Here is an 11,488-nt window from a genome sequence, read left to right on the forward strand (position 1 = left end):
TTGCTCAACATACAGATTGAATAAGTATGGTGAAAGGATACAACCCTGACACACTCCCTTCCTAATTTTAAACCATACAGTATCCCCTTGCTCTGTTCAAATGACAGCCTTCTGGTCTATGTACAGGTTCCTCATGAGCACAATTAAGTGTTCTGGAATTCCCATTCTTCTCAATGTTATCCATAATTTGTTTTGATCCAACCAGTCAAATGTCTTTGCATAGTCAATAAAACATAAGTAAAATCTTTCTGATATTGTTTGCTTTCAGCCACGATCCATCTGACGTCAGTGATGATAGTCCTTGTTCCATGTCCTCTTCTGAGTCCAGCTTGCATTTCTGGAATTTCCCTGTCAATATACAGCTGCAACTGTTTTTGAATTATCTTCAGCAAAATGTTACATGTGATATTAATGATATTGTTCAATCATTTCCACATTCTCTTGGGTCACCTTTCTTTGGAATGGGTAAAATGCGGATCTCTTCCAGTCAGGTAACTGTCTTCCAAATTTCTTGGCATAGATGAGTAAGTGCCTCCAACACAGCATCCATTTGTTGAAACATCTCAATAGGTAGTCTGTCAATTCCTGGAGCCTTGTTTTTTGCCAAGCCCCTCAGTGCAGCTTGGACTTCTTCCTTCAAAATACCATTGGTTCTTAATCATATCCCTCCTCCTGAAAGAGACAAACATCAACCAATTTTTTTGGTATAGTGACTCTGTATATTCCTTCCATCTTTTGATGTTTCCTACATCATTCAATATTTTGCTCATAGAAGCTTTCATTGTTGCAACTCGAGGCTTGAATTTGTTCTTTAATTCTTTCAGCTTGAGAAATGCTGAGAGTGTTCTTCCCTTTGGTTTTCTAACTCCAGGTCTTTGCACATTTCATTACAATAATTGATTTTGTCTTCTCGAGCTACTCTTTGAAATTTTCCATTCAGCACTTTTATATTGTCATTTCTTCCATTTGCTTTAGCTATTCTCTGTTCAAGAGCAAGTTACAGAGTCTTTTCTGACATCCATTTTGGTCTTTTCTTCCTTTCCTGTCTTTTTAATACCTTTTGCTTTCTTCATGGATGGTGTTCTTGAAGTCATCCCACAATTCATCTGGTTTTAAGTCATTGGTGTTCAATGCATCAAATCTGTTCTTCAGATGGTCTCTAAATTCAGGTGGGTTATAATCAAGGTCATATTTTGGCTCTTGTGCACTTGTTTTAATTATCTAATGCTTCAGCTTGAACTTGCCTATAAGCAAGTTGCATATGATGATCTGTTCCACAGTCAGCTGCTAGCTTTGTTTTGGCTGAAGATATTGAGCTTCTCTGTCACCTCTTTCCACAGATATAGTCGATCTGATTTCTGTGTATTCCATCTGGCAAGGTCTGTGTGTATAGTTGCTGTTTATTGTATTGAGAAAAGGTATTTGTAATGAATAAGTTGTTGGTCTTGCAATATTCTATCATGTGATCTCCAGCATCATTTCTATCACCAAGGCCATATTTTCCAACTACCAGTGATTCTTCTTTGTTTCCAGCTTTTCATAATCCTCAATACATCTTCATTGCATGTTTGGTCAATTTCAGATTGCAGAGGTTGGTAAAAATCTTCAATTTCCTTGTCTTTGGCTTTAGTGATTGGTGCATAAATTTAAATAATAGTAGTAGTAACTGGTCTTCCTTGTAAAGGTATGGATATTATCTTGTCACTGACAGCATTGTACTGCAGTATAGATCTTGAAACATTTTTTGTGACAATATATGCCACGCCATTCCTCTTCAATTTATCACTGCCAGCATAGTAGATTATATGATTGTCTGAATCAAAATGGCCAAAACCAGTCCATTTCAGCTCACTGATTCCTAGGATATTGATCTAAGAGTTCCATTTCATTTTTGACAACTTCCAGTTTCCCTACATTCATACTTCCTACATTCCACATTCAGATTATTAATGGATGTTTACAGCTGTTTCTTCCCATTTTGAGTCATGCCCCATCAGTAAATTCAGGTTCTGAACACTTTATTCCATCCACATCATTAAGATCAACTCTACTTTGAGGAGGCAGCTCTTCCCCAGCCATATTTTGAATGCCTTCTGACCTGAGGGGCTTATCTTCCAACACTGTATCAGACAATGCTATTCACAAAGTTTTCCAGTAATATATCAGACAGTGTTTCATTGCTATTCATAAGGTTTTCTCTGGCCAATTCTTTGAGAAGCGGATGGCCCCTTCCTTCTTCCAAGTCTGTCTTAGTCTGGGAGCTCTGCTGAAACCAGTCCACCATGGGTGACCCTGGTGGTATTTGAAATACTGCTGGCATAGCCTCCAGCCTCACAATAACCCAAACCACCACAGTACAACAAACTGACAGACAAATGGTGGGGCTGTAGATGTAGTGAGATAAATTAAGTCATGGTCCCTGCCCTTCTAGAAGATCAAGTCTAGATGTGATGCTACACTATATGAAGGGCTAAGATACATGCATGCATGGGGGAGTGTAGGGGAGAATCCTGAAACACATATGGGAGATCAGGAGAAATTCTCATGCCAGGGCCTCATTATGAAAGATGAGTAAGAATTAGGGGCCTTAACTTAAGGCAAGAGAAACAGCAGGGGCTAAGATGAGTAAGAATGAAAGAGTATGATATATGGGAGAGACCATATAACGTTGCTGAGCCTGAGGTCCCTGAGTAGGAGCTGTGGATGCAAGGCTGGAGAGGGGGGCTTGGGCCAGGTAACGAGAGGACTGGGCCTTCTTCTAAGAACTCTGGGCTTTATTCTGTTGGCAAGGAAAAATTACTGTAGTATTTTAAGTTGGGAGTGTCATAGTCAATATTGTAATTTAGATTCAAGTGGATAACAGGGCTAGGATATCATTAGGGGGAGTAACACCAGAAACAAGGAACACAATTAGGAGACTGGAGCGGTTGTCCAGGGGAGAGATGATAGGAGTGTGAAAGAGGGGAGAGGGATATAGAGCTGGAGATAAATATATAATTCATGGGGCCACAAGGAGATGCAACAAGAAGGATGAATTCAGTGCTTCCCAACGATCTAGTGAAGGGTTTAGAAGAGACTGAGTATAACTTAATAATAAAAATTAGTTTTGGGGGGAATTATTAAACTATGTATTCATGTGTACACAATGCATCCATTTCTATTTGTTAGTGCAATTTTTCTATTCTTCTGCCTGCATTTAGATTTCAGTGTTACTTCTTAATGACACAGGAAGATCTTTCCTGGGAGGAATATTCTCAGAATTGCCCACATGTGCCTTTCTGAAACTAAAAATTCTGCAGAAGAATGAGCTGACGATCCTATTTTGTAATGTTAAATGGAATTACATTGTGGAGTAGACAGTGAGGATGGTAACATAACTCATAATTGACACTCTCTTAGATAATATGCACCTTCCATGTGTCCCCAGAAATTTTCATCTCAAACCAGCTTCCCTGACATGCTTTAGAGTTTCTTGTCTGCCATAAGCTGGCAGATGAATTTCCCTTTTTAGCCTAATTATAGAGTGTTTAGGATGGTGTGGGGGCGGGGGGAATAAGTAAAACCATCCCCTCTGCTGTGTTGATCTCCTTTTTTACATCCAGGTTTCACGCTCATGCACATTACACATCCACAGTCCCCACTGCTCAGAAAAGGGCTGGGAGCTCGGGTAACCATAGCTTAGCAACAGGTACATGGTAAACTATAAATTACCAAGGAATTTCACAAACTGTCTCACTCAGTCCTTGCCACTTCTGACATGGCATAGATTTTGCTTTTTACCGAAGGAACAACTAAGGTACTTGCCTATACTCACTCAGCCAGTAAGAAGGCGGCAGTGGTCAACCCTGATCCTCAGTCAGATAAATACTCACCCATTGAACCACTTTTCACTTCGTTATGCATTTTGTGTGTCTTGTGTCTCTTGTCTCCCACTGAGTGAGGTTTTCTGTATATTCCAAGCATAACTTTCGTGAATTGCTAAGAGTAGATCTTTAAAACTAGCTTGTGACAGTATAAGTTCTACTTACCAGCTGTTTTTAATGCCTCTCTAAGATGAAAACCAATCTTTTTTCTCTTTATAGATTTTGATCTATGAAAATGAATTTGACAAAAGATTCTTTGTACCAGCTGAAAAAAATGTGATTAACTTTATCACCCTCAGTGTTGGGGATGATTCTAAAATTTCTCAGAAGGATATAAGTTTAATGGAAAAAAGCAGTGATGAATCTGATGTGAATGATACTGAGCCCAATGAGGACCAGGAGCCCCGTCAGGAGGAAGATGAGGTGGAACACTTAGGGTATGCCTCACATGTGATGGAAATTTCCTGTGACTTGAAGGAAAACAGAAATGGTTCTTTCCTAACCCAGCAAGAGTCACTCAGCAGAACAAGAGCCACAGATGAAACTGTCACAGATTATGAGTATGATAGGAAAACCGCTGGCATTTCTGTGGAGCTTAAAGACCAAGAGCTCAACTTGCAGGAGGAGGTGTGCCTACAGGTAAAACTGTTTGAGCAACAGGAACCTTTGGCAAACATGGGCCATCAGATGTTATTGTATTCATACGTTCCCCAGCTCAGAGACGTAGACTACTTGATGCAGGAGCTCACAGATGCCGAGGAGAGGCCTGTGGAACAGCCATTGACGACACTGGTCAATTGGGACCCTCAGACTGGCAGACTGTGTATCCCTTCATTATCTGACTTTGAACATGACTCACAGGGATGTGATCATTCTGAGTGTGGCAGCCTTACGGAAGAAGACCTTTTGTCCAGGCTCTATGAAGAACATGATCCAGACAAACTACTGGAAGAAAATGAAACGTACCTCATGCAATTTAAGGAGGATTGGGGATTACATGTACAAATGGAAGACTAAAGCCAGAACTTCTCTTTGCCAGATCCTTACTGTTACAGAAAACATGAGTACAAACCAAACAAGTTAAATGGCAATAAAGTACTTGGTATAAAGGATGCTTAGTCAGATTTCTAGTGTCAGGGAGAATTACTTCTGTCTTCCCTCTGTTTCATTCTGCAGCATATATGTGGCTGGTTCATGCATGCAGGTCTCTTGAAATGATGGTGGCTGACCCATTGCTTTATACAGATTAAGCATTCAATAAATATTGATCCAGTTAGATGCAGAATTTATCCAGGGTGGGTCTACTACAGCCTACTTGTTTATTATTTTCTAACAAGTAAACTTCTATAGTTATTTTCTGGGCGTGGACCACCATATATCAGAAGAAAGCACTGGCAATCCACTTCTGAAAAATCATCTGTTGAAAACCCTATAGAGCACAGTTCCACTGGGGAACATATGAGGGCAATTGGTTTAGTTGATGTTTTTACCGTGTGTAGAACAGTGCGGCAGCTTTGGCAGACAGGTTAACAGATAGTATTATATTCATATACTCCCAGCTTCCTTAAATTCCAGGAACAGTTCCCATTTTTACTCACCACTAGTTTAATAATTAAATTCTACAGTCACGCTGCATTAAAATATGGCAGAATCTGTCAGGTCTAGCCAAATGAAATTGTTGATATTTCACCATTTTTGATCTTCAAAATCAGCAATTTCATGTGTTTTTTCATAATATATGTTTGTTTTTAATCATCAACTCACTGATGTCCCTACGGGAAAACAGGTGGCATTCGTATCTCCTTATTTATATTTTTGGTGGAGGCAGACAGCTGGTGGGAGAGATGGACTCTGGAGTCATGGTCTTTTGAGATTGTCCACAAATCCAAATGGTTTCTGTTCTAATGGTTTGATTTAGAGTCTAATTATATTAACCAGAGTGTTCTGTTCTTCTCAGTCTTTGTAGTAATGGTTCTGCCAGTTTTGAAGAACAAATTTATAACATTAACTGTGAAAGAAGTTTAGGAGTAGGAATGAATGAGCTATTAAGGGCAAAAAGAAAATTAAATGATTGCCAATGGTCCAGTCATGTGTTTCAATCACCAAATATTTATTGAGCATCTATTATGTCCTTCAGTGTCTTTATCTTTAAAATAGGGATAACAACCTCCTTAGTGTTGTAGGAGGATTCAAAGAATATATGGAGCACTTCAGATAGTGCCTAGCACAGAGTGGGTGCTATATAAATGCTTATCTTCATCATTGTTAACTGTCAGATATGTGCTTAGCACTGGAAAGAGAAATCATTTAGATATGCAACTATTCAAAGGCAGATCTTTCCTAACTTTATTTTTCTTACCTGGAAGCACAATAGTAATTTGCTTCCTACTTTATATCTTCAGATTAGAATCCTTCAGTGGTTGAACCACATTCCCTGGTTTTGTAAAACCAAATTCACTGCCGTTGAGAGAGTTCTGACTCAAAGTGACCCCCATTGGGTTTCCAAGGCTATAAATCTTTATAGAAGTAGATAACCCCACCTTCCTTCCACTGAGTGGCTGGTGGGTTTAAACCGCTGACCTTTGGTTAGCAGCCAAGTGCTTTATCCACTACGCCACCAGAGCTCCTTTGGTTTTGTAAAAGGAAATGTAAATCTGAGTTACTTTCACATCTCTTGTCATTCTAAGCATGTCAGAAATATTCAACATTTCTCTAATTTTGTTGCTTCAGTACTTTGCAACGTATATATCCATCCATGTTGTTGTTGTTGTTGTTTGCCATCAAATTGGACCCAACTCATAGCGACCCCTCCTTGGGTTTCCGAGGCAGTATCACTACAGAAGTAGATTGCCCCATCTTCCTTTCGAGGAGTGGCTAGTGGGTTTGAACCGCCAGCCTTCTGGTTAGCAATCAAGTGCCTTAGCCACTATGCTACCAGAGCTATCCATCCATACACAGATATTAAAATGTAAGTGGACAATCGATAAATTTTATGGGAGCAAGGCATCATCTTTTAGAAGGAGGACATTTGTGTAGCTGGCAGCCATCATGTGTTCCATCATGTCTCTGGCCAGAGCTTCCCCAGTTCCAAGAGATGTTGCCCCTCAGCATGAGATTCAAGTAGAGCTAGGAAGTTGAAGTTTTAGAGTCTTGGACAAGTACTGTTCATCCTATTACTGACTGTTCCTCAACTCTAAGATTTTACCTACAACTTTCCACATTATATAAACTTTCCTAGTGGAAAACATCAGGGGTAGTTAATGTTGTGTATTGACTTGTCTATGCTATGATCCTCAGTGCTTTGGCAGACATTAGACTACTTGCTTTTCCATGATGTGAAATGCCCCAATCAGTTGAAAGGGGCATTTTCTTAAGGGTGTGGCCTGCCTCCAGTATATGAATGGATGTTCTAGAAAAGCTCACTCTTTCTTGACTATACTCTGCTTGTTTCCTGACCTCCAGTTCCAGGGATGGAAACCTATGGAAGTCTCCAGCCTACTGCCTGGCCTAAGGACTTCAGATTGGCCAGCCCCCCCCCCCCCAATCCCATGAGCCAGCAGAGGTCTCCAGCCTGCAGTTTGACCTAAAGATTCATGACATGCCAGCTCCACAATTGTGTAAACCATTTCCGTGAAGTAAATCTCTCTAGACCTCTATATATGTCTCACTGATTTTACTCTTCTAGAGAACCCAGACTGAGACACATTTTATTAGGGGCTCTATTTCCCTATAGACCCTAAAAGACTGTGTGAGTGAAAATACCACCCCTATAAAGTGACTGAATCCCAGTGCTATATCTCGCTCATGAGAGGGGAATAAAGAGGAAGAACTTGTCCCCTAAGCTTACAGCATGAAAAAGATCCGGTGCCCCCAGGCTGAACTCCGTTCAAAGGATATGTGTGCAAAGTACAGCATGGCAAATCTAATGAGAACATTAAACAGAGGGCTTGGTCATTGTGGATGGGTGCACCTGGGTCATCAATCAAATCCATTCTGGCCCACACATTACCATGCCCACTCCTTGCAGATGAATTTTTGCTAAATTATCTTGGAAGAACTGTTTGTCTCTATTTCCTGTGTCATTTCCCAAATTATATCTTCCGTAAGTTTTCTATCTATAATTTCTTCAAAAGCTGTGTTCAAAAGCAGAGGTAGGAGGGGAAAGAAGGGTAGAGACATACTTGGGTGAAGAGAAAGGCAGTATACAGTAAGGGAGTTGTTGTTGTTGTTATGTACCCTCGAGTCGGACCCAACTCATAGCGACCCCTCCTTGGGTTTCCGAGGCAGTATCACTACGGAAGTAGATTGCCCCATCTTCCTTCCGAGGAGTGGCTGGTGGGTTTGAACCACCAGCCTTCTGGTTAGCAGTGAAGTGCCTTAGCCACTATGCTACCAGAGAGTAAGGGAAAGGTCAGCACAAAGTGATAAAGGCAGTGGAGGAAACAGGAACACAAGAATTGAAGGCAACAAAGGTGAATACTGTTATATATACACAGTCCTGCAATAACAGGAATAACGATCAGTGAGTAGACCTGGATGGACATTCCAGCTGAACAGGGGTGGATGAGTAGATAGAGATCTAACGGGATATTTCTACCTATGTATTTATGTGTGCTGCAAATATATCCATGAATAATAGTGCAAACAGGGAAAAAAGTGCCTGTAATTTTTTTAATAAATAGTGCTATGGCTAGTAGCCTTTAGTAGTATAGATAGACAGGTAGATAGACTTTCATTGTAGAGTAACTAGGAATAAATGGGAAAAAAATTACCTACAATCCGCCCACAGGAGTCCCTGGGTGGTGTGAATGGTTCAGTACAAGGCTACTAACCAGAAAGGTCTGTGGTTCAAATCCATCCAGAGGCACCTTGGACAAAAGCCCTGACAATATATTTCTGAAAAATCAGCTATCGATCACCCTAGGGATGCACAGTTCTACTCTGACACACATGAAGTTGTCATGGCAACTGGTTTGGTTAGAGTATAGATACTAAGCAGATTGAACCCCAAGCTCCTGAATTTAGTGTCATTCTCATGGGTCTCCATAATCAATGTGAGCTGTGTAACCCTGGTCAACGCATTTGGAATTATGAGGGCTACTGGACATTTTTCCTCCGAAGTCAGAAACAAGTATAAGGATGGTCATATTCTGTTCACAAGGCTCCTTTATTCCCAAACTTTTGACTAAGTCCAAACGCCTGAATAGGAAAGAGCTGTGGACAAATTGGTCAGTTGGGTTTCTGTGGTGAAGGGCATGAGCTGAACACCTTGGGTTTGCCGGTTGCTGTCCCTCAGCGGGGGGTACCTGAGCTCTGGCAGGAAATGAGGAAGACACACGATTCACACACACTTCTGACGTGGAAGCCCCTGTCTCCTGCTCACGGACAACAAGGAGTTAATGAGTAGAAAGAACCCAGTCAGGGTAGACAGTTCCACTGACAAAAGCTAGATAGTATAATCGAATCCCTTTGTTATGAGCCAGCTAATAGTTGATTTCTCTTAGCTGATTTTAATATGCAAGGGAAGTACTGGGGTTTTAAAATACTCTGTTTACACTTCAGCTAACTGTTCCTTTCTGTAATAAGCTTGCCTCGGTTACAAATGCTTAGTGACCATTAGCAAATAGAATGTGTTTACTTTTCCTAAGTTCCATTATTTCCTGCCGGCTTGTTGCTGCTGGCTTGCAAAATGAAAGATTTGTGAAATTACAGATTTAAACAACACTTTCAAGTGGAAACACCCCCAATCCAGGCATAGGGAAGAACTTTTAAACATTTAATCTTTGCCAAAACACAAAAACAGAAGTATAAGACATTTGCTAATATTTCTTCTTAGCAGCCCATGTTAACTGAAACTAGTCTCAGACACCTAGAGTGTTGTATTCATTCTGAGTATCACACTTTAACAAGATGTTTAACCAGCCAGAAAACAACTCAAGAGGGTTTGGAAGCCAGGCCATAAGGGAATCATGAATGTTTATCCAGGATTTGGTGAAGGCCTGAGAGCTACCATAGGCAAAGGACTTTCCTATGAAAGAGGACATTAGGTCTATGTTTGTTGCTTCAGAGAATAGAATTAGGTCACATATTTGGGGGTTGCCAAAAAGCAGAGTTCAGTTCTAGGTAAGGAAGTGTTTTCTGTAATTTAAGCGGCAGCTTTTAATCTAACCATATGAGATACTGGGTTCCCTGACCCCAGAAGGGTTCAAGGAATGGTTGGTTTCTGCTGAGGCTTTTGCAAATTTCTCCATGGGGATGGAGATTGGAACAGAGACCTTTAACGTTCTTCCACACCTAACTGTCTGATATAAAATAGGAAAAAAACAGTTGGAATCATCTTTATTTCTTCTTTTTATGTTCCTCCTTTTTCTTTCAGACAGTTTACTAGCTGTTTTCCATAAGTTACCATAGACCTGCTTTTTCTGCATAGGTAAGAGGGGCCAAGTATTGCCTTTCTCTGATTGTGACACACAGGAATTTCTCAGCTGACAACTGGGCACTGGAATGGTGGTCAGAGCATTCACCCTCACAGGAAGTTAGTTTGAGTTTAGAAATGTCACACTTTTTGTTTGTTTCTTTGTTTTTTATGGCCAGCAAGCTTAGGCAACTCTCCACTTTTTCTTTCCTTAATGAAATTTTGGGTTTGGTAGGAAACTGAAAACAAATAAGAATCTGAAATAATCTTTTTTCTGACTCTTAGACCAAGACTAGACATTATTAGAACAACTATATATCAGATAAGTGTAATGAATTACAGGCTAAGAGCAGTTTACATTTTGAAAACATTGCCTATATCACCCTTCAATCCAATGAATACTTTCGATTCTCATCCTAATTATCAACAATACCCCAAAGGCAGTCTACACTGGAATGGAGATTTCTTACTGGAAGTATCAGAGAATGTTGCTGCATATAACTTAGGTAATACCATGTTTCTTATTGCACTCAAGTTCTCAGGTTTGCCTATAGTTAAGCATCGTACTATTGTGCTTTTTCAACAAGTAAAAGTATAAGTGAGATGAAAGGAGGTGAGAGGGAAGGGGGATATCTTCATACCCCCAGCTCCTTGCAGAGTGCAGCACCCAACTCAAATTTGTGAAAAACAAACAAATGCATTGAAATGCATAAGCAAAGACACTGGGGCATTAGAAGTAAACACAGTGCTCAGTTGGGGGAGGAATAAGAACAACCCTAAGATGATTTGCATATGTAATATATCACTTGATTTCTAGAATGGGAGCTCCATGAAAGCAAAGATTTTTATCTATTTTTTTCCCACTGTTAGGTTCCCAGCACCTAGAGCAGTGCCTAGCATACTGTAGTTGTCAATAAATACTTTTGATGGAATCTATGAATCAATGAGTCTTAAAAATTTATGTGAATTAGTGCCCAGAAATAGACCCATACAAATACAGTCAACTGATCTTTAGCAAATGCATAAAGGCAGGTTAGTGGGAAAATGATAGTGTAGTCAAAAATGAGGCTGGAACAATTGGACGTCCATATGCAAAAATAATGAATCTACACACAAACCTTGCACTTTTCACAAAAATTGTCTCCAAATGGATCATAGACCTAAATGTAAAATGAAAACTGTACAACTTCTAGAATAAAACAAAGGAGAA

The 11,488-nt window shown here is 40.1% G+C and overlaps 1 protein-coding gene across 1 annotated transcript in view; it reads left to right on the forward strand.

The window, feature by feature from the left end:
• Positions 1-4,880, forward strand: part of IL20RA (interleukin 20 receptor subunit alpha) — a 75,582-nt gene extending 70,702 nt beyond the window's left edge. The window contains exon 7 of the mRNA XM_007946305.1: positions 4,083-4,880. Within this exon, the coding sequence (XP_007944496.1) occupies positions 4,083-4,880 (798 nt within the window). The remainder of the gene's footprint in view (positions 1-4,082) is intronic.
• Positions 4,881-11,488: the final 6,608 nt, after the last annotated feature.

This window comes from Orycteropus afer, unplaced genomic scaffold (genome assembly GCF_000298275.1).
Source record: "Orycteropus afer afer isolate SDZICR_OR568_19922 unplaced genomic scaffold, OryAfe1.0 scaffold00155, whole genome shotgun sequence".
In the NCBI taxonomy this organism is placed as follows: domain Eukaryota; kingdom Metazoa; phylum Chordata; class Mammalia; order Tubulidentata; family Orycteropodidae; genus Orycteropus; species Orycteropus afer.